Source organism: Rattus rattus, chromosome 8 (genome assembly GCF_011064425.1).
Source record: "Rattus rattus isolate New Zealand chromosome 8, Rrattus_CSIRO_v1, whole genome shotgun sequence".
NCBI classification, from domain to species: Eukaryota; Metazoa; Chordata; class Mammalia; order Rodentia; family Muridae; genus Rattus; species Rattus rattus.
In genome coordinates, this window is record NC_046161.1 from 92,536,084 (window position 1) to 92,560,175 (window position 24,092).

The 24,092-nt window shown below is 40.0% G+C and overlaps 1 protein-coding gene and 2 long non-coding RNA genes across 4 annotated transcripts in view; 2 read left to right on the top strand and 1 right to left on the bottom strand.

Annotated features, from left to right (window-relative positions):
- The window catches only part of Ppp2r3a (protein phosphatase 2 regulatory subunit B''alpha), a 95,266-nt gene that overhangs the window by 66,849 nt on the left and 4,325 nt on the right, over positions 1-24,092 (bottom strand). The window contains exons 1-3 of one of the 2 annotated variants that reach the window (XM_032910211.1): positions 12,767-13,084; positions 8,335-8,601; positions 47-150 (exon numbers count right to left, since the gene is read on the bottom strand). In XM_032910211.1, the coding sequence (XP_032766102.1) occupies positions 47-150; positions 8,335-8,601; positions 12,767-12,898 (503 nt within the window). In that variant the 5' untranslated portion in view covers positions 12,899-13,084. Of the gene's footprint in view, positions 1-46; positions 151-8,334; positions 8,602-12,766; positions 13,085-24,092 lie in introns of those variants that run through there. The other variant, XM_032910210.1, reaches the window with a different exon arrangement.
- On the top strand, positions 1,206-11,392 carry LOC116907255. Its single transcript, XR_004388815.1, has 3 exons — positions 1,206-2,861; positions 7,229-7,307; positions 11,348-11,392. It is a non-coding gene; the product is annotated as an uncharacterized LOC116907255 (long non-coding RNA).
- LOC116907256 lies at positions 14,056-18,026 on the top strand. Its single transcript, XR_004388816.1, has 3 exons — positions 14,056-15,126; positions 15,715-15,776; positions 17,988-18,026. It is a non-coding gene; the product is annotated as an uncharacterized LOC116907256 (long non-coding RNA).

A 24,092-nucleotide genomic window follows, 5' to 3' on the forward strand; every position in this document is an offset into this window, starting at 1 on the left:
CGACATGACTCTTTGCTAGCCTCAGAATGACTGCTCCTGTACTTACTTTTTCCACATGGCCATGAATGACTGTGCTGTCACAAATCCAGTCTTCTCTCCTCCTGCAGCCCTGAACATGGGGGCTTTCCAATAGAGTGGACAGCCGCAGGCCTGCAAACAACGACACAGTCAGCTAAAGGAAGAGATGACATGGCCAAAGGAGGAGACATGACTTTTACCTGCCATGCCATAGTGGATTGAATGGCTGTTGGGTCAGTGAGAGAGGGCTGGGAGGAGGAGAATGGAGGGACAGAAGGGAAGCTGCGTGTTCAGGGGAGAAGTGCAGAGCCGAAGCACTGCCTTGCAATAACAGCCGTGCACACTCGGCCCCTCCTGCTGCTCTCACACTGTGTTTCCACCTTCTTGAGAGTGACCAAACCTCTAGCTGCATATGCTCTTCACTTTTTGAACAGAAAATGTAGTCATTTTTCATACCGGGGCACTTGCTATTAAAACACTCTACTACTGACTTCCTTATTTCTCCTTGCCTACTGTTAGTAAGCTCCAGGTTTACAAACACTAACAGTAACAAGCAGACAAAGCACTAAGCTAGAAACGGGACTGTCGATGACTCAGTGCTGAGAAAGCACAGTGCGCTCGCAAAGGGCTTGAGTTTGATACCCAGTACCCATCCAGGTGGCTCCCAACTGTCCATAACTCGAGCTCCAGGGTCACCTGATCCCTCTGACCTCTGAAGACACCTGCCCCCCCCACAGAGTTTGATATTCCCCCCCCTCTCCTGAAAGCTCTAGGCTGTTCAAGGAAGCAGGGATCAAATCCATTTAAGTGGTTATAATTCAAGTAAAAGATGAAAGGTAAGAAACAAATGCTATCATTTATTTATATGTTAGAAGATTGCAAGTAACTGTACATTATAAAAGTTTTGGTAAGAACTTAGTATAAAGCCCTAAAAACACCAGTTTTTCTTCTCCTTTAATAAAATATTCTGCTTTAACTAAAAACTATCCTTAAAGTATCTATTTACTTTCTAAGAAAGAGTTCTTACAAAGTTAGCAATTTTTCCTTAAAGGGAAAATGCATTTCCAATAATCATTAACACAGAAACATTAGTAGAGAAAGACTCCAAATCTTTCTAATTCTACACACACATGGAAAGTGTCTTTCCAGTCTAGAACTCTGTGAAGGGGATCATATTTGGAGGTAAGACTAGATGTGGCTGTACCTTGGGTTAGGGGATGCTACTCCTGGTATGAAACTCCGCACAGGAGCCTCATTGGTGCCTAAGGAACATCTCGTTGGACATTATCATGGGAGATCACAGGACTGCTGATAGTTCAAACTAGAGATGAAGATGTGGAAAGCAAGATTCAAGCCAAACAAGATAAAAACAGAACAGACAGAAATAAAAGACTGCTGCCTCCAGGAACAGTGTTTATTTCACAAGCAGAATAGAATTTAGGGTTTCTTGGGATGAGTGTGGTGGTTCTTGTAAGGAAATGGTAACTTGAATAGTCTTCCTATATTGGGGGGGGTCATCCCCTTTGACTGAGTGTAAACTTCAGGAGAGACACACATTGACCAGTGAGTAAGGAGAGTGACACATAACTAGTCAGTCTGCTCAGCAGAATCAGCCCTGCCAATAAATCCAGTGACAGATGTTGCAGGGTAGAGCTTCTGACATCTATAATTTAAGACTGCTTAAGTCCAGAGGTTGAAGGCTTCAACTAAGGTTAGGAATGAGAAATAGTATTGCTTAGCAACCATGCTATTTTTGTCTATTACAGAAATTGTGACTGCTATGGTAGAAAGCTCAGTTAAGGTAGTTCGGGTAGGTAAACTATCAAGTCCACCCTCTTCAATCCCAGCCCCCTTTCCATGCACAATGTGTTCTAAGGAGATGCTTCTTGGTAGCCTTAGAGACAGGCTCTTGATGGGAAAGATTAAAAAGTCACCTTTATTTTGGCTGTAGGGGAGCCACAGATACAAAGCATAAAGAGAATTGGAAGTTTTCCTAGTTGGGTTTAATTGTTAAGTTGACACAGCCTGGACTCGTGTGGGAAGAAAGTCTTGATTAAAGAACTGCTTGAATCAAACTGGTTTGTGGGCATGTTTGTGGGGGACTGTCTTGATTATTAACTGGTGAAGGAGGGACCAGCCTACAGTGGGAGGCACTATCCTTAGACAAGTGATCTTAGATTATATAGAGGCTTGATGAGCACTGACCAGACAGTGAGCCAGCAAGTCATTCTCTTTGTGGTTCTTGCCTCCAGTTCAGGTACTCGCCTTGATTCCCTGCCCTGAACAGTCTCTGTGATGAATTGTGATGTGAAAGTGTAAGCCAAGAAAACCCTTTCTTTCCCAAGTTGTTTTTGATCAGAACATTTTATTACAGCAATGAAGAAAAAAAAAAAAAAAAAGCCAAAACAGAAGTGGTTTGCCAAAGGATTTGAAACTCTAATCACTTAAGTCTATCAAGAATTTTTTTCAGAACTAGAAGAGTTCAAACAATTTCCATCTTAATACAGGAGAGTCACCAACTTCAGCTGAAACCCTTCCAGGAGATGCATGCATATCACCTTTTGCAGGGCGACTTCTACTGGTAAACAACCTTCATCCTCTTGTGTTGAGGTATTTTCCCCCAAGCCTACTACTATTACCCTGCTAAAGGAACATATGCTATACCCACAGGTCAGTGCAACACTCAACTGTCACCAGGGAAGCTTCTTCCTACAGGAGATAGGAATTAACACCAGGGCAACATGCAGAGTGAGACTCTGGAGACTCAGTTCTGCACGGGACGTCCTGATCAAAACCCTCAGCTCATGGCTCAGGGATCTCTACAGAGGAGGGAGCAGGAAGAGGTAATCGGTGACTTGAAGAAGAAAGGGCTTTCAGATACAACGGGATTAATGCAAATATGAACTCACAGAGTGTGGCAGGACGAGTAAGGCATGCACACGTTCAAGCCGAGATGGGGAGGTAGACACAGGGTCTCACCCCTAACGGGGATAGTATTTGCAATTAATACCCATTGGCAAAGGGAAAAAAATCAGTTTTTTCCAATGTCACTGGGTGTATTGACCGCACCCCAGGGCAAGGACTGCATCCAGGAGTAAGTAGTCGGCTGACACAAATGAACTCCATTCTTTTGGGGGTGGACTGTTTGTTACCTTTTGGCTTTTTTTTTTCCGGAGCTGGGGACCGAACCCAGGGCCTTGTGCTTGCTAGGCAAGCGCTCTACCACTGAGCTAAATCCCCAACCCTGGCTTTTTTTTTTTTTTGGTCTTATTGGTGTTTTGGTTGTTTTAATATTCTCTCTCTCTCTCCCTCCCTCCCTTGCTCTCTCTCTCTCTCTCTGTGTGTGTGTGTGTGTGTGTGTGTGTGTGTGTGTGTGTGTGTGTGTGTGTGTGTGTGTGTGTGTGTGTGTTTATTTGAGAGATGGAGAACACATAAGGTTGTATGTGGGATCTGGGAGGAGCTGGAGGGAGGGGGGAAACATGACTAAAATATTACATGAAAAAGAATTTTAAATAAAAAAGTGCAGATTAGGAAAAAATAGAAAAAATTAGTAGCTGAAAATAATGAAGCAGAAAGGCATAAAAAGCCCTGCCTATAAGTGGGGGGAGAAACAATCTTTTCTTTCTGTGACTGCTGTTAAAGTGCAGGGATGTCATTCATAAGGAGTAGTTTAAGTCGCCAAGACGTTACTACACGAACTCATTATGATTCAAAGGCAAAATCCCAAAGATAAAATTCAACAACGACAATGCTGTGAAATAGATTAGAAAAGGTCATCCTTTTCTCAAAGTACCTGAGTACCCAAGTGTTAGGCAGCACAAAAGTACCAGGCCCTAGCAGACAGTGTCAAAGGAAAACAGATGGGTAAAATAATGACGGCAAGGTCTGTGGGCCTCTACTATGACTGTCTGAAAGGAACACAGTTGGCTACCTTTACTGAAAGCAAATAAGTTAGCGTAAAGGAAGCCAGGAGATCAGGAAGAGCCTGGAAAGAAAGTGACACAAATCTGAGACTACCTAATGGGGTTTTTAATAACATAGAAGAGAATGAACCAGTGTGAAGACTTTTTGTTTTTAAGAAAGACAACGGGTGATTCAGAAAATACATTTAGAAGAAGCAAAAGTAAGAATGCATATGGTAATTAAAGTTATTTGAGTAAAGGAAACTAGACTAACACTTATAATTTGATCTAAGAATGGCCAACAGCAATAAGAATCTTAAAGCAGGGTTGTTCTGATGTGCACAAGAGATTACTCGCTATCTGCCGTGTGCTTTCAATGTCACAGTGTTCCCAAGGCTATTACTTCATGAGCTTCCATGCAGAAGAGAAGGTATTTTTATTTTCTTATCCTACTTTGTAGAAGAAGAACTGAAGTACAAGGTGCTCCCCTATGAGTCACAAGGCACAACTGGTCCAGACGATGGACCACCTGAAGAGAGGAGCCAGGGAGGGGGTGTCGCAGGATCCAGATGAGAGTTTCCTTTCTTTCCTTCAGTGTATACTAGAGGCCCTGTCTCTGACAGATGCTTTTCTCTCAGTTGTTTAGTTCCTATGTCTACACTGCCCTCTTAGGGTTATTTTTGAGTTATATTTTTTCCATCATCACTTGAAGGAGTGAGAAAAAAATTATAAAGTACACCCTAAAATTTTAACCAGGCATTAGTGCACATTAAGTTCTCTGTGGCTATGTGGGTCTAAGATGAACAGGCTGAACAATACCAACAGATGCTGATTGCATAAACATGGTTTTCTATGCACTTAAAAAACTGACTCCAGTCTTTATAGCTACACTTAAGCGCCACTAAGAGTGGGTTACAAACATAAGCTGGTTTTCCAAACATTTTTATATACTGCAAGAATCCATAAACATTCATTTACTACTCTGACAATCTTCTCCCTCGCTGTTCTTTAGTGGCAGCCTCTCCCTTTTCTACATTAACCTGCTGTAAGACAATGGGCAGTAAGTGCTAGAGACACAGTTGACTGACTGCTTCCTGGCCAGAAAAAAAAAAAAAGACTAGAGAATGTTGAAAATAAACACAATTTAGTTAAGTGCTAAGAAACAGGAGCCAAGTAAAAGCTAGGTTAAATAAAATTAGGTAGCTGGAAGATACAAATTTTTAAAATAAGTGGTTTTAAGAATAAAGAGACAGGGGGTTGGGGATTTAGCTCAGTGGTAGAGCGCTTGCCTAGGAAAGCAAAGGCCCTGGAGTTGGTCCCCAGCTCCAAAAAAAAAAAAAAAAAAAAAAAAAAAAAGAATAAAGAGACAGGCTGGAGAGCTGGCATGGAACAGTCTACTCCTGCAGAGGACCTGTTTCCTTCCCAGCACCCAATCAGGCAGCTTACAAACCACCTGTACACACACACACACACACACACACACACACACACACACACACCCGCACACACACGCACACGCACATTTCAGTATATTTTGCTATCTAGGCTAACAGTTAATGTCTAAGAACAGTTAACACAAAGATTTGGCTTCTAAGAATGGAATTTTGGGCTATCTTAAAATTAGTCTAGTATTATATATGTACAATGGCTGCTGTGACATACGATTATTAGCACAAACAGTAAACAGTTAGCTAAGTGCTTAGCAAAGCAAAACAACTTTGTTTAAAAAACTCCCCCACAGTGTTGGCTTCACGTATGGACTGGTATTCACACCATGTAACTGTTAATGTCCTTCCTTTGATTCCCACCACTTTCCCAGCCTTCACTCTATTCTGTCTACTTGTCTATCGAGCAGGAAAGTGCCACTAAGGGACAAGGTTGGGAGAGTCAGGCTGTGAGGAACAGGCTGAACAGGCTCCTTAGTCAAGGGGCTGGTAATACGCAGAAGAAAGAAGAAGAAAGAAGGAGGAGGAGGAAGAAGAGGAAGAGAAGAAAAAGAAGAAGGAGGAAGAGGAGGAGGAATAGAAGGAAGAAGAGAAGGAAGGGGAAGGAGAAAGAAGAGGAGGAGGAAGAGGAGGGAAAGGAGGAGAAAGGAGGAGGAGGAATAGAAGGAAGAAGAGAGGAAGGGGAAGGAGAAAGAAGAGGAGGAGGAAGAGGAAGAGGAAGAGGAGGAGAAAGGAGGAGATGATGATGATTCCAGGAATCTTTATTCAAGACAGGACAGGCTGCAGGCCTAAGGTCATGAGGTTCTCATTGTCAGCATGGGCTTTGAATTAGTTACTCTTCTACTGCTGTGATATACGGTGCCATGACCAGAGCAACTCACAGAAAAGTTTATTTAGGCTTATGGTTCAAGAGGACTAAGAGTCCATGATAGCAGAGTGCAGGCATGGGCTAGGGGAGCAAGCTGAAAGTGTAAATTCTCAAGCAGGAAGCAGAGAGAGTGAACTAAAATGATGGAAGGGTTTATACTTCCAAAGCTCACTTCCAGTGACATCTTCCCCCAACAAGAACACACCTCCTAAAACTTCTAATAGCTTCATCAACTGGGGACTAATTATTTAGATGCCTGCTTTCAGAGATCTGTTTTGCACTGTCCTGATTTCTATCTATAGCCAGCATAGATCACAGAGTTTTCCTTCTCCAATGTCCATAAAAATGTTCTTAGATTTAATTTGGTAGACATTTTCTAGCTGCTTCTAACCTATCTGATAGTCATTTCTGGAACCTCTCTCAGACTATGGGGAAACATCTCATTCAAACCATTATAGAGCTCTGTAGACACAGGGCACAAGGCTTCATATCTGAGACAATTTCTCCTTATCTGCCCATTCGAAGCATTCCTACTTAATAAAGGAATCATTTGGCAAGTATGCAGTCAACATCTGATAGAAAATTCTGTGTGTATGTAACATACACACATTAGAAACCAGCCTTATTTATTTAAAATCTTTGTTAGCTTAGCTAATCCAGTTGATTCTCCTACTCTAAAGCTAGCCCTGCTTTGCACTGTCCTGTCTTTCTATCTGTAGCCAGTGTAGATCAATGTGCTTTCCTTCTCCAAAGTCTGTAAAAATGTTCTCAGCTTTAATCTGGAGGATATTTTCCAGCTGCTTCTAACCTATCTGGTGGTAGTTTTTGGAACTTGTCTCAGGACCTGGTCATCTCTTTTTTTTGGTAAGCATCTATAATACTTCAAAACCCTTTCTTTATAGATACCTTCCCTGGTCTCTGGAGTTTTGGTTTAACAAATTACTTCCAAATAAAGATTTTACTTATCCTTGCTAAATTTTCTATTTTTCATTTAGGTCTGTAGCTTTAGCCTATCAAGGGATTTACCATCTTCAGTCTGTGGTCTAACGCAATGGCTGTCACTCAGGAAATTGGGTAAGGAAACTCAATACCCTAACTTAGAGAACCTCTAATGCAGATGGCTCTTTATCCAAAGTTGGCTCAATTGGCGTATGTTCATGCAGATAACATACATAGAAACAGCACCATGCTAGAAGTTAAGAGGAATTATTTCCTCACATGAACACTTTCTATTACTTCTAGTAAGTTCTTGTGGGACTATTTTCCTCAAGGTAAACTCTTATTTCTGGAGTAGAAACATTTAAGAATTATCAAGTAAGTTCTAACATAGGGAAAGGAAAGAATAGGAAAAATTACTTTTCAGTTTCTTTAAATCACTCTTTTTGTGATGCATTTAATAGCAACACGAAGGTTAGTAGAGTCAGTTAGGGAAGAGGGTGGAGCATGATTAGAACTACACTTCAGCAAATACGATGAGAGGGAAGGATTTAAAGTAGATATTGGAGAAGCTGGTAGGAGTGGAGTGGAAATCCATCACAAAGGAGAGGTAGGACAGTGTAATCAATATCTACACTTGTGAGCAGGCAAGAGAGTTCGGCTCATGCAGCAAACAGGTATTAGGAAGTTTTAGAAAGCATCTCTGGGGCCTGACTCTAGAGGCACTGAAATACAAAGAGGAGGAGTTAAACTTTATCTCAAAGAGTAAGTTTTCATATTAAAATAATTATCCTTCCAAGTGGAAGTGTATGTGAGGTCTCAGGCATTCTCTGACTTCCTACTTGCTTCTGTGAGGCTCTCAGGCCCCTATAACTTTCAGCCTCTTAAAGTACAGCTTGAAACACGGCTAAATTCTAAGGCCAGTCTAGTCTACAAAGAGTTCAGGATTAGTTATAGTTAAGATAGATAGATGGATGGATGGATGGATGGATGTATGGGTGGATGGGTGGATGATAGATAGAATTCTGTGAAGAAGGACCACTGTTCGAGATGCATTATGGTCAAATACTTTTCATCATAGAAGAACCAAAATCAAAGCCTGTGCTTACAGTCAGAGCAGAGAAGCAGTGAAGAGGGGTAGCGAGTCCCTGCAGTGTCACGTTACCTTTGCAATTCTCCCCATTTCATGAATATCTGCTTTTTGATCTTCAATATCCTTGAAAGCAGCTTCAATTCTGCCTAGGATCTGTTCGTGGTTGCTGCAGGTGTCTGGGAGTCCTTCGGGAAAGTAGAACTGTGGAATGTTTATGGACAATGGTGTATTCACGACATCGCTCACACAAGGAACAGGGGAGGCAGGCTGGGGATTACTTGGAAGGGTGGCTGCAGGTGGACATGGTGTTGCAGGTTTTTTTTCTGGTTTATTTTGAATCTGGAAGAAAAATGTGATTATAAGATACAAAAATTCTAAACAGTATCTATTTTTCAGCAGCAATAAGAAGTGTGTAAATAACAAAAAGACTTCAACTAGAGACAGTAGCGATCAAGGGTTCACTTTAAAGCATTCAAGAGGGGAGTAAGCTTCTAGGGAGTGTTTTCCATATTAAATACACATTATTTGTCAATACTTAGTCACATAATTTATGGTTTAAAAAACACTGCAGTAAATTTTTCCATCTATTAGTTGGCAAATATTTCAGGATAATCAAAGACCAATATCAGCTAGAGCAACACCGGCTGATAAAGATCTTAAAATGTATTCTCTTTATGTTGTTGTTAGAACAACTAGAAATAAAATTCTGGTTTATTGTTGAATATTGTTTCACATATATATCCAACAGGCCAATAAACAAACAAACAAACAAATGTAACTACATAGAAAAAAAACAAGGAAACACCTTTTATCTTTGGCCTTTTAAAGTCATTCCATGCCGACCAACTACTTGTAGTACAGGTAAGAACATGCATGAAAAAAGTCACCCAGGAACAATGCAAAGGCAGCATTTGGACATCCTGTGGGTTAAGGTATAGTCTTAGTCTCTTGGAGTTTTACTAGCTATGTTTTTTTTGGTGTTTATGTGAATTTCTACCCCTCCAAAGGAAGACATGATAAATTCTTTAAAAATATACAACTAATGTCTGTATTGGTGGTATGGTGGTGACCATAGGGCTTTCTAAAATATACAGTTAGGGGATGTAGCTCAGTGGGCAGAGTACTTGACTACTATTCACAAGGTAGTGGGTTCAATGCCAAGTCCTGAATAAAATCTGGTGTGGTGGTACAAGCTTGTAGTCCCAGTACTTGGAAGGTAGGAGGGTCAAGAGCTATATAGGTCATCCTCTGCTATCTAGCAAGTTGGAGTCCAGCCTGGGCTTCATAAGACTCCTTCTTAAAAAAGAAAATATACATATTGGAATGTATTTGGGATATGGGATATTTTAATTTTTTTCTAGTTTGACTCTGTCAAAGTAAAATTACTACCAGCACTTGACAAATATTTTAAAAAAAACTTCTGGCTGGTTTGTTTGCCCCTTCCCCTAAGATAGTAGGTTGTTTTCTGTGAGATATAAATTTAACTCATTTTTGGTATGTTGTAACAGGCAAGAACCAGGGTCACTAATTTCATTATAATCAGTCTTTACAGTTAAATAAATGTTAATTTTTAGTTTATAGCTTTCCTTTTCCCAAAAAGTATTTGTTGTGGTGTACTTCATGGGACATTGGAAGGCACAGTGTGAAGAGAAATGGGGAGGCAGTGGAGAGATTGATATTACTCAGGATCAAGGAGAGAGTCAAGGGGGTACACCACCATTCGGATAAGAGTGTTTGCCTACATGTGTGTCTGCCTGTGCACCATGTACATGCTTGGTGCTGTGGAGCTTAGAAGAGGGCTTCAGAGCTACAGGGTCTGGAGTTAAAGATGGTTCTGAGCCCATACTGATGCTGGGAATCTCTCATGTCGTCCCCAAGAGCAGCAAGTGTTCCTAATTGCTGACCCATCTTGCCAACCCCATATGTGTGGCTTTTTAGGAGTTTTTTTTTTTTTTTACCAATGAAGAATAGATTCAGTTCTGAGAGTCCTAGCAGGAGAAAAAATAGAAAAGGATTTCATGAAGCTTTGCAGGGTTCTAAGTTAACAAGGGCCATGAGCATGGCGATGTGTTAGATGCTGCATAAAGGATGAAAGGTGAACAGTTACTGAGTAGTTAGGGTCGGGTGTGTGTACTAGAAGTCTTACCCAGCACTGGTGGATGGTAGGCAGGTTCTCTGCCACTAAGCTACCTTCCCAGATCTAAGTTGTGGTTTTTTTTTTTTTTTTAAATTTACTGTGAACACAAAGTATTATTCAAATGTTCTTTCTTTTTAAAATTACTCTGAACAGTGATCCCATATAAAGCCATAGTCAAGGAAGGAATAGCACAGAGGAAAACGAGGCCAATGAACATAAAAACACATAGCAGTAAACAGTGATGGCTTACTAGTCGCTGACCTCAGGAGACTTACCTAATCTTTAGAATTTCAGTAATAAGCAGAAATCATAATCCCCATTCTTTGGAAGATTGTGGGCACTTAAGGAAATAATAGAATGCAACGCAGATAAAGGGTTCCAAGCAGAGCTGAGCACATTTGTCCTTGTGAAAGGCAACGAGTAACAAAGCCAAACAGTGGGGTTCTCAAAAGATTATAAACAATGCAGAATTTGGCACAGTTCTTTAGATTCGATAATAAATAATCATGGCCACTTGTAAAGCAATCCAAAGTTTATAAACCTCTCTTGATTTAGCAAAGTGATAATCTATTTTGAATAAACATTTCTTTGCCTTCATGCTAAATCTGCAAATACCACTGCACAGTCATATGAGTCAGCAGCCCAGACAGTATTCTTACAATTCTGACACAGAGCAGATCTTCAGAGGCGCTGCCTAGATTCTGGGTGTTATTAGTGTGGTGCTTATTCTGTTATTTTGTGCAGAAAGAGGTTTGTGAGACTATGAGTATACAATCATCAAAATTCTGTTTCTTGAAAATGTTTCCAACAGCATGTTATAAAGGGAAGTTAGGTTTAACTTCAGACAATTATGGCACCAGAACTAAGACCACTGGTACTGGTGGGTATGGACACATGCTGTGTTCTAGAGCAAGACCTTCAATGCTAACTGTGCATTCACCCTGACAGGTGAACGAACACTGGCTGACAAAATTAACTGACAGAACGGGCAACCATTTGACCACCTACTCGTCTCTTGTGCGCAGACTTCGTCACACAAAGCAACCAACTAAGAAAGTATCAATTTGTTGGTTAACAAGGAGAAATAATATAAAATGCATTTATTCTGAACTTTCAGCTGTAGTAATTTGCTTGCAGTTGTGTTACTTACTACGAGACACATAATTTAACCTTAAAGTAGTTTAATAAAAATAATTTTATAAACATAGAATTGTATTTTTTTTTTTTGCTTGATTTACCGACAGGGTTGACATATCTTCAGTTTAAACTAAAGCTGTTTTGGTCCAGTATAGTGCTAGTAATAAAAAAAAAATTTGGAAAAGTATCTCAATTCTCTACTTCAGTTTTTAGCATCAGGACATTACTTAATCATTCTAAACAGTCACTCATATTGTCATTGTAATATTTCCAATATTTGACCATTTTGACACACAGAAAGGAAAAATGTCACATACCTCACCCCCCAAATTTGAAGTTTTTCTGGGTCAGAAAAACTATAAAACTATGGTTCCTTGCTGGAATCTGGATGGTAACCATTTATATAGTGCCCCCCACCCCCTTGTATTGTACTCCCTGTCAGGCAACTGATGTGGAGAGACAGACATTGGCCCTAAGAGGGTAAGCAGAGTAGCAGAGACTGTAGACAATGCAGGCAGCGTCAGTATCGGCTTGCTGGAGGATGGCGTTTGTTTCAAATCTGGAAGAAACTGTTATGCTTCTTTGTCTACATGTCCACACAATACTACAGACAGACCCAGCTGTCGCTATATAAAAATACCTTTGGGAGCTGTGAGGATGGTTCAGTGGATAAAGGCATTTGCCACATAAGCCTGGTGACCAGACTTTGATCCCTGGGGCCTCCATAAAAGTGGAAGAACAAACTGACTTTGTGAAGTTTTTCTCTACATGTGTGTTACGGCATGTGTGCTCACATACATCATACACACACTAATAAATATAGTAAAAAGTACTCTGCTTTTACCAATATTATCAAGATCCATATTCTTTTAGACAAACATTCATTATATCTTAATAAAATCTACTGATTTAAACTTACAGATAAGTTTTCTACAGGAATCCTCACTTTCTAATATGCTTGGTAAATACTTAGTAAGTTATTTATTGTCTGCAAAACAGGATTCCTCCCTACAGGATAAAAATGTGAGTACTGTACTCCAGCGCGGCTCTATTTTTAAACCTGCTAGAGCCCTCCACAAATAGCTTCTGTAAATAGCTGAATAGCGAGCACAGATTAATTCCTTGACTTAATATCAAGTACAAGTGAGTAATAAAATTAATTATGTGTTAGTTTACTGGGTGGTTGTATTAGTAATTAAAATATTTAAAAGAAACACCCAAGTTTCAAACCTGTGTCTGCTGAAATGACTTCAGCCTCTTCTTAAACCGTGATGGGAGGACAAAATCACAGCCCCTTGCTAGGAACGCTAACTCTCCCCTTAAGTCCGGGTCCCTTCGCAAAGATGTCTCCTTGATCATCATTTTTGGAAAGTGAATGTTTACTTTCCAGTCGGTCAGCTCACTTCCAGCTCACTTCCGAAGACGATGTCAATCTTGTCAGTAGAAAGATTTTTTTTCTTCTTATCTCACAAATAAATTATTTTAATCATTGTGTTCTCTCAGCCTCCTGGGACCACAATCCATGCTTGTCCTGACATGCAGCTGGTTTCCAAATACAGCCTGCGACTCGCAATGTCTGCTCATAATATTCCAGTTAGAAACACAGCCTGCGAAAGGGCCTATTGCTTCTTGTGGTAGCGTTATGTGAAATTGACCTGTACGTGTTGAGAATGCAGAGCCTTCTGGGAAAGAAAGCACTCACTACTCCTAGCACCACAATTAGAAACATTACAGCTGGACCTAGGAATAGCAACTCCTCAGATAGTGCTAACTTCTGAAACTGAGAAGGGAGGTGCTGACCACATACTTTATCCTCAAACCAGGGTGAAAAAGAGTATGTGGAGCATTTCTGTCTTTTGTCTACTTGATATTGTTAAAAAACAAAACAAAACAAAACAGAACAAACTGAACTTCAAATTTGAAAGTATTAGCTCAAGAATTGCCTTTTAATTATTATCTGAAGGGGAAGCAATTATTCCATACTCCCTAATCTCTCCACTTAAAATATGACAGAAATAATCATTCTCAAATGATAATTTACAAAAATATTTTATTGGTTTTAAAAGCAGACTATTTTAGCTATTGAAATAATTATGGATATAATTTGAAATTTATCTTTAAAAGTATTAAGAAAGTGGAACAACTTAACATGCTAACAAAGAAATATCAGATACATATGAATGAATGAAATTTTTACCAAAGAAGGGCGCAAAAGATGATAAAAAAGAATAACAGTGCACTCTGAGCTTATGAGACCTTTTCCTTTGAGGAACTTTAAAGAAATAAAAATATTTCATAATTTTACCATATACTAAATACTGTTCTCATTTTAATATTTATAAGTAAATTACCAAAGTATTCTCTTATGCATATTTATATTTCACTACTTATTTTTAGTTAATCTCACCAACCAGGATTTATTTCTTATTTCTAGAAAATATAAAACACCATAAAGAACAAAACTAAAAATGTGAACGTATACATATACATAAATAATAAATAAATGTAAAAATTGAAATATTTAAAGTACACATTTCCATATGTAAATGTAGTTTATGCTTTTCTACTGCCTGTCAGACTTAATCACATTCAGGTGAAGAGCTATTATTTATAAAATTTTATGAATTAATTATTTTCCAGGGCAAGTTTAATTTTAAGTCACTGACTCATTCCAGTATTTTTATGATCACTATGTGCCAGAGGCTGTCCTGGCCATGAAGACAGAGACAATAATGAAGTAGCTTCTTAGTTTTCTCACTTTGCTTCCTAGGACAATGGTGAATTGGACAAAAGGACAAGAAATATTTACATATTTCATTTAATTCTTGTATATTTCTTAAGTTTTAAGGTTATAACAATGGTTAAAAGTCCAAATGTTGGTGAAGTGTGGTGCTGAAACTCAGTGCTTGGTGAGGCAGAGGCATGCCTCTGTTAGCTGTGGGCAGCTATGTCTACATGATGAGACAGCCTCCGCCCTCCCTCCCCAACACACACCAAAAAACAAATACTGCTTAAAGCTCCCAAAGAAAGAGGGCCCTTAAGGAAACATTTCTGTATGTTTTCTGATAATAAAATAAGTTCCAAGTTTTCATTTATAAAACTGTTTTTTAAAAAAGTTAAAAAACCAAAGGGCACAAGGTCAAGGCCCTTAAGGGTGCAGTAAAGAGCTGGCTGTGGCAGTAAGTTACTGACAGAGAGACTAGCATGAGGTTATTTGATTTTACTTACTTATTTGTGTTTGTATGGAATTATAGCTGCTTGGTTTTAGTAAGGATTTAAGAACCTGACTTATAAGGAGCACACCTGAAAGAGAGAACCTAAAGACATTGTTTTTAGTGTGGCCTCTTCTTTATTGGGAAAGATCAAGTATAAGCAAACCAGCAGGCTCTGTGACCTGCTTTCTCTCCTCTGAAGACACAGGTAGTCCTGTCTGCACGATGTGGACACTGTGAGTCTCCAGGGCAACGATCACACACAAGAGACCAACAAATGTGAGGATCACTGGGATTTTCAGCTGTTATTTTGAGAGCTGGCTGCCAAGACTGGAGTTCCTTTCCTGTGGCCCATTCCTCCAGAAAAAGCATGGTTGGGTATGAAGGCTAATTTTGTGATGGGCGTCTTTCTCCTTGTATGTTTCAAGGCCTCGCATGAGGCAGTGTGTACCAGTACTTCGTTCCATTGTTGGGACACTTGAGGTGTTTCTACTTTTGGGCTATTATAATGTATCGAGAGAGAATCTCAAGTTCAGAAAGATTATCTCTTTTGCCCAAAAATGCTTATTCTAGAGCAGAGGTTCTCAACCTGCGGGTTGTGACCCTTTTGGGAGTCAAATGACCCTTCCACATCAGAAATGAAAACACCAATGTTTACATTACAATTCATAACAGTAGCAAAATTACTGTCATGAAGTAGCAACAAAAGTAATTTTATGGTTGGGGTCAGCACTGTATGAGGAACCATATCAAAGGGTCCTGGTTGAGAACCACTAGAGGAAGATATATGAAATGTGAAGTTTCTGAGTGGGGCTTTTGTGGTTTTCCTGGCAGAGGCATATGCAGGAAAGGATGACATTATTGCTAAGGCCCTAAATATAAGACATTCCTTTTGAGATAGCCTTCAGTATCTCAAACAAGAAAAAAAAAAAAAAACCAAAACGCTCCCTTCTTATGTTATAAAAGCGGCTATGGAACCTAGGAGAGCAGTACTAAGTCTGGAGGAAGAAGATGTGCTCCAATGGAAGGTAAGTAAGGAAAAGTGGTATAAAATTGTATTGAGGCCAATACATTCCCTCCCATACAATTCATTCTGTAAGGCTTGGTCTGAAACTCAGAATTGTCTTTAAAACAAATTTCTAAATCTTATAATTATCTGGCCTTCTCTCTTACAAAAGGAAGACAGTGATATATAACCTTAATTATCTTTGGAAAGATCAGCTCTGGGCAACGTTTTAAGAAGGATTGCTTAAAAAAATTCGAAGATTGAGTGAAAAACTAAATCACTTATTTTGATTTATGTATTAACACAGTGTGTTACGCTAGGGGCTGTAGCTGTGTCTTAGTGTTGGAGTGCTTACCTAGAATGCACAAGGCTCTGGACTGGAAAATTCCCAGAACTGGAAAAAGACCCCCCTCTCACCCCTCAGACCAACAGAACAACCAACCAACCAACCAACCAACCAACCAATCAACACCCTCCCCCCATCAAAATGGTGTTTACTGCTTATCAACAACGTGTTATGCTGAGTAAGTCAAGTCCTTGTTCTGCACACATGGTAATTTATAGCCACTCACCAGCCTCAGCTGAATGCAGTTATGGAGCCCAAGATAACATCAGCCAAGAACTTCCAGTTAGGAAGGCAGTTGGGATAATCCAGGCAGCAAAGACTGTACAAATGTGAGTAATAGAAACACAATACTACAGGGCAGGGATCAGCCTAGTTGTTGAGAATCCATGTTGTGGTGTTGGAAGCAATTGCAGAAAGACAATAGACAGCGGAAAGACAACAGACAGCGGGTCAAAAGGATTTTGCTAAGAAGACACCAAGAGGAAATAAGTTACATAGTAGAGAGGAGGTTGGGATATATCAGCACTATACTGCTGATTAACAAAAGGAAGTTGGCTATTTGGGGACAAATTGAACATTAAATCAACCTGGACATGGTAGCACACACTTGTATTTCCACCTACCAGGAGGCTGAAGCAAGAGGACTGCAAGTTCAAAGCCTGGGCAATTTAGTGAGACCCTATTTCAAAACAAAACACCATCACTAACAAAGGAAACAGAAGATTTTCATTTCATTGACACATTAAACAGATGCAGGAAGGAAGGAGGTGGGGGGGCAATATGGTTAAAATTTTTTTTCATTTACTTTTTGGTACAGGGACTCACTGTGTAGCTGTGGCAGGCCTGGAACTTACTGTGTAGACCAGGCTGACCTTGAACTAATAGAGATCTGCCTGCTTCTATCTACAGAATGCCAGCATTCTGGGTGTGCACCACCACATCAAGCCTAAAACTTGTTTATAGGTGCATGAGCACATTATCAGTAGCTATAATTACTGCAGAAATGTTTCTCCTTCACCCATCAGCCATTATTAACTGCACATAAAAACTCAGGATAATATGATCTTAGGAATTTGGATTGAGAGTTAAGTTCATGTGCATTAACACAGAAGGTCGGAATTGGTGGTCAAGACTGTACTACCGATAACAAGCACTAGGTTGTGAAGTATATGTCAAAGCACTGTCTTTGGTCTTTAAAAGTACATCTGTGAGAGGAGACTGCATCCTTCTCCCTAGCCTAAAGTCATCATTGTTTCCTGGGAGTCTCAAAGGAAATAGAAGGACTCTGATTCAAAGATCTGTATCTGACAACTCTTTGAAGTAGGGAGACATAAGGTATAGAATAAATAAGGTAGAAATCTATTAATACAGGTAGTTTTATGTACTTTCTGAAGATGGTCATATTAGGAAAGACTTTTGGGAGTTCAAGCCTGAATGTAACACCACAATCTTTTGAAGTACTTTGAAAAAAATTACTTTTAATAAGAAGAAAATTTAAAAATTATAGAAGTGTTGAAATGTCCTACAGTGGGGAAAGGGAACTTGTTGAGCTCACCTCCAGCAGAAAGACAGGGCATCAAGTGATGGTTGGGGTTGCTATCCCACAGTCAAAACTCTGACCCATAATTGTTCCTGTCTGAAAGAAATGCAGGGATGGAAATGGAGAAGAGCCTGAGGAAAAGGAGGTCCAGCGACAGGTCCAAAGTGGGATCCAGCTCGAGGGGAGGCCCCAAGATCTGATACCATTACTGAGGCTAGAGGGTGCTCATAAAAAGGGACCTATAATGACTGCCCTCTGAAAGACCCAACAAGTAATTGAAAGAGTCAGATGCAGATATGTGCATCCAACTGATGGACAGAAGCTGCTGACCTCTCTGGTTGAATTAGGGAAAAGCTGGAGGAAGCTGAGGAGGTGGGCAACCCTGTAGGAGGACCAGCAGTCTCAATTAATCTGGACCCCTGAGATCTCTCAGACACTGGATCACCAACCAGGAAGCACACACCAGCTGAGATGAGGCCTCCAACACATGTACAGCAGAGGACTCCCAGGTCTGCATCCAGTCAGAGAAGATACACCTAACCCTCAAGAGACTGGAGGCCCCAGGAAGTTTAGAGGTCTGGTGGGGTGGGTGGGGTGGGGACATCCTCATGGAGAAGGGGATCAAGGAGATATGGAATAAAATCAGGTGTGTAAAAATAAATAAATAAGTAAGATCACAGAAGTCTCAAAGTCTATAAAAGTCGGGCATTGCTAGTAAATACCTCAGGTGTCTGTTGAGCTGTGAGGTTACATTTTGCCAGCTTCAAAGTAGAGTCACCTGGTATGAGGCCCTCAGTTGAGAACTGCCTCCATCAGATTGGCTTGTAGGCAAACCTGTAGGGCACTGTCTTGGTAAATGGTCCACCATGTTCACTGCCATCCTTGGGCAGGTGGTCCTGAGCTGTATATGAAAGTGGGTTTGAGCAAGCCCTGGATAGCATGTCAGTAGGCTGCATCCCTCTGTGGCTGCTTCTTCAGTTCCTGTCTGTAGGTTCCTCCTTGAGCTCCTTCCCTGGATTCCCTCAAGGATGGATTCTAACAGGTAAGATGTAAGAGTGCTTTTCCTCTGCCATTGGTTTCAGTCAGTGTTTCTAACAGCAACAGAAAGCACACTAGCACGGGAACACTCACTGAGTGCTGCTGCTCTGGGTTTGTCTGTGGTGAGTAAACAACTGTGCTAACTGTAAGCAACCTCTGCCACAGTCCCGAAATCTGTACTGGTGACATGTGGAAAACAGTCCCGAATTATAAAATTATTCAAACGTGTTACAACTTTAACTTGAACTTGCCCATGCCATTTTTCCTTTTGTTGCTAGGAATGGACACACTAGACAACCACTGAGCACCCTCCTCACCCAGTTGTATTTTTCTAATCTAGGCATGTTAAGTTGTCAGGTTTCAGCAGACTTACAGTTTTGACACTTTTAGTAAAGTTACATTTTAAAACATGTTTCTAGGAGGAGGCTAGGGCTTATACTTTGACCTTTGAGTTACAATTAACATGCTATTGCCCCACTAAACTTAAGAGACCTAAGTTGACTATAACGCCATCTGCTGGTAGCAATAAAAAAGTGTTAAAGTTTGATTTATTGGGGCTGGGGAGACAGTTCAGACAGTGAAGTGCTGTGCTTGCAGTGTGAGCATGGGGACCTGAGCTCACATCTCCAGCACCCACATAAAAGCCAGTCATTGGACATGGAGGTGTGTCTACAACACTAGTGGGGGCATACAGACAGGTAGATCCCTAAAACTCACTAACCAGCTAGTCTAGTTTATCAGGGACCTCTGGGTTCAGTGAGATCTCATTTCGAAAATATGGTGGAAAGAGATAGAAAAAGATACCAGATGTTGACCTCTGGCCTCCACATGCGTAGTTTACCTAACCCCAGACATACACAGACCCACATACAGAGAGATGAAGTATTACCTAGGTATATTTTTTTAGTGTTTACTTTTCTATAAAATTATTCCATTATTTTCCATATTAAAATATGGCCTCAGCATAGTAATTCATTCATTCATTCATAATTATGGACCTTTGGGGACCTTAGCTGGATGCCCCTTTCCCTCCTCTACAGGCTGTCCTTAGTCATTTGACTCTCTTGCATACTCATCTGCATGGAGCAGCTATTCTTGAACCTACAAGGTTAATCCTTGTCACATAGAGGCTTTATGGAAAAGTATGTCTTCAAGTGTCACATGTTAGGCAAGGACTTGTGTGAGAAATGAGTGACACTGTGAGAAAGCTGTCCAAAAAGACAAGAAAAAAGAGGTTGATAGATGGGGCAGGCAGAAATTAGGGAAAACAGCTATCTGTGGTTACTTCAGGCAAAAATGTACTTTTAAAAAGTGTATTTCTCCTGTGTCAGCCTCTAAAGTTGCTGAGATTACAGTAGCACACTGCCACACCCAGTTTTATTTATTTAAATGTCTAATGGTGCACTAGTTAGATATCCTAATCCATAGGTAGTTTTTGTTCCTGATCTTTAGTGATGCTTCCAGGACTCAACAGAATAGGACACTGGACCTTATCAAACTCTGCTTGGTTGATTAAGTGTAAAATACTATTTAGATAGGAGTCAGCAAACTATTTTTATAAATGCTCATGTAGTAAATAAGTACTGTAGGCTTTAGGCTCTCTATCTCAACTACTCAGATTAGCAGGCAGAACACAAAAGCAGCCGTAGATCATTTATGAGCAGGTGTGGCCATGGCCCTGGCAGCGGCAGGGTGGATTTGGCCCAAGGGCCTTTAGATGGCTGACCCTTGGTCTAGGCCAATATCCAATTTCTGAATATCCTCTTAGTATTTTCTTCTTGGCTTCCTCTCACAACAGCAGCTTGAATTTCATTTTTATTTGGTCAACACACTACTTACTCTTGGGAAATTATTTTGAAATCATATTAATATGATTTTGAAATGATATGCAATATTGTCAAGTCAATCTTTGCAATGTGTCATCAGTAGTATTATTTAAAAGTACTGTTCACTAATTGAAATGTTTTAATTTCTGATTAAAATGTTTAAACTGGTAGTTTCTCAGCTGTCTAAAACAACAACAACAACAACAATGACATAATTTTAAGGTTGTTCTTAAAAGAAATCATAGGTCAGCCATGGTGGCACATTTTTATAATCTTAATATTTAGGACACCAAGACGTGAGCAGAACAAGTTCCAGAGCAGTCTGAGATACACAGCAAGGCTGTCTAGAAACAAGCAAATAAAATAAACAAGCAAACAAAAACAAGGGCTGGGAACATAGCTTATCGGTAGAGAGCCAGCCTAGTGTGTACAAGAAAACAAGTAAATAGACCAATAGAACAAAACAACAGAAAACCATGAAAAACAATACTGTATACAAGTTTGCAGCAGTAGGCTAACCATTTCAGAATGGTAGAAACTTCTGGAAAAAAGGAGGAAGTAGTGAAAGGGGTATCCTATGGGTGTCACTGTATTTAAGATAATTCTGAAAGATCAAGAGGCTAATGAAAACACTACAACAGCCAAGCTTGGTGACAGATCTATGACTACAAGTGTCTGGGAAGCTGGTGGAAGAGGACTGCACGGTCAGGGGCTGCCCGAGCAACAGAAGGGGTTCAAAACAGACCATGTTTAAACTAAGAGACAATAACAAGGAATAACCAAACCAAACGTAATATAAAAATATGAAGCAAATACTGTAAAGATACTGAGACCTGACAGAACTAAGTGGTGTACTTTTTATATAATACACCACACTGTTCTATTTGCATAAAACAAGGGCTAACAAATTATACTCCAGGGGCTACATCTGGCTCAGTGCCTGTTTTTCTAAGCTTTGGCTCTAAGATGAGTCTAACATTATGTGGTGTATGCATATGTGTACACATGAATGCAGGTGCATGTTTCCATGTGAGCATATGTAGAGGCAGAGGAAGATGACAAGTGTCTTACTTTATCATTCTCCCCCTTTACTCTCTTGGCATAGGGTCTCTCAGACTTTAAGCTCATCATTTTGGCTAGGCTGATGGGCTAGTGAGCTGGCTCCCAGGATCTGCTGGTCTCTGTCCCACAACACTGTGGTTATAGACATGTACTGCTACATCAGGCTTTTTATATAGGTGCTAGAGATTCAGACTGAGGTCCTCAGGCTTGCCCAGGAAAGTCTTACCAATTGAACCATCTCCCCAGACCTTAGTTTAATATTTCTAAGAGACTAAGCATGAACACACACACACACACACACACACACACACACACACACACACACACACACACACACACACAAAGATAAGACTAATCTCATGACATACAAAGCCTAAAATATTTACTGTCTGGTTTTTCACAAAAACAGATAGCCAATTCCTGTCTTAAACCAATTTATGGGAAGAAAAGATTAAAAGAGAAAGGACATGCCACTAAAGCAAGGAAATATGGCCTCTTGCACAAAGTCATCAAGCAGAAATGTATTAAATTTTATTCTATTTTTTGATACTGAAACTTATTTAAAAGAATGTTGAAAGATGATTATTTTAAATCACATTCTGATTCTAGTCCACATTTGTAAATAGGACAAAACCAAAAAAACAAACCTAGGAAGCTTTAGTGCCTGGCTGCTGATGAGAATGTCACCAGGGACCTAGTGCCAAGATTGGGAGTATTATCTGAGACCCACTCGCTGTCTCTTTTCCCATAGGAGGTAATGTAGGAAGAGAGCTTAGTAAACGTTCAAAATGTGGTGCCACAATAAGAGCTTCTGGTTATAATGGTTGTGAAAATTATAATAGGTCATCAGAGAAGGAGGACATTTTCCATTTAATAGGCAGATTATTGAGAAAATATATGCAAATGTCTTAGTCTACAATAACTGTAGCTCTTAGGAAATCACTAGCATTCTGAGGCTACCAAACAGGTATTTTTTTATCCTTTATAACATGTTAAGCACATCAGTATTATTTTGAATATGAAAAACTTTATTTTTTTATTTTGTAATTAATTTATTTAGTTTTTTTTCCACTGATAATCTTCTGAACAAAAGATATTATAATAGGGACTTAGAGGCTGTGCTTACTAAAATCATTGACTTCATTTGGGTGTGCATGGCACAAAGATTAAAAATTTGGTGTTATTTTGCAACTATTTCCTCTGCTACCCTAAAATTTGGGTCAAATTCTTGCTTCCCTCTGCACATAGATATGTAAATCATTTAAAGACTGTCTGAAGCCACTAATCCTATCCCACCCCAATACACCAAACAGACTAAGTCTAGACTACTGATGTTTCCAGTCTTTGCTCTAAACCCAAAGGAACTAATTCCATCTTGCTTTTTCTGACTTGTCATTCTTTCTTGCAGTAACTCTGTATTCTAGAAGAAATGATCTGATAGATAAGTATCCCATGAGAAGTGGAACTACCCCCACAGGCAACTGCAATGTTCCTTGTGACCAAAAGCAACGCTTATCATTTAGTGATAATGATCAACCCGACCCAAGACTGCTTGCTCTGCTAAGCTTTGCAAACTTTTAACCTTTGACTTTGTTCCCTTTTCTAGACCTTTCAAAGCTCTGTCAGCTCTCTGAATATACTGCTCTCGTTCTTCCAGTGCGGGCACAGAGTTTTATAAAACTGTTTTCCTGCCTTCAGCACTGTCATCTCTTGGATTGGATTTGGGACCAGTGGATAGACCAGATCCACTGGGACTCTCAGAGTTGAGCCTTTTCCCTAAAACAAACATTATCAACACTTGTAAACTAATAAATGAGTTCCATAGAGTTTCCATAATGCTCCGTGAACATCTGGGTAAAACCATCATTTAAAACCTAAGTGTGTACTACATGGTTTTAAATTTTAATGTTTCTGGCAACTAAAAATATGCACACAGAACAGTGGCCATAAATGTGTACCAGGTAGAAATTATTCACCTGATCACAATCCACCTTTGTTGTTCTGTCAAATAATCTCCCTCAGGCCCCACTCCCATTACACGACAGGCAAGTGCTCTATCACTGAGCTCTATCCCTAGCTCTTATCTTCTTGAGACAGGGTCTTTCTATGGAGTTCAAGTCAGTCTTCGTCTCATAACTGAAGTCCACGATAGCCTTGAACTCATGGTTCTCCTGCTTTTACATTCTTAATTCTGAGATTACAGAGCTGTACCACAATGCCCAGAACAAATGAAGTTTTAAAAATTCTATATTGGGCTGAATGGACGGCTTAGTCACTAAGATGCATACACTTCCCCGGAGGACCCGGGTTTCGTGCTCAGCATTCAGACTGAGTAGCTTACACCTGCATGGAACTCAAACGCCAAGGGAGCCATAGCCTTTTCTGTCTTCTGCAGGCACGGCGCTCACATGCCTGTAACATGTACATTTAAAGTTTAAATCCTGCTGGGTGCTGTGGCGGCAGGCAGAATCTGAGTTTGAGGCCAGTCAAGACTATATAATGAAACCTTGGCTTAACCACCAAACA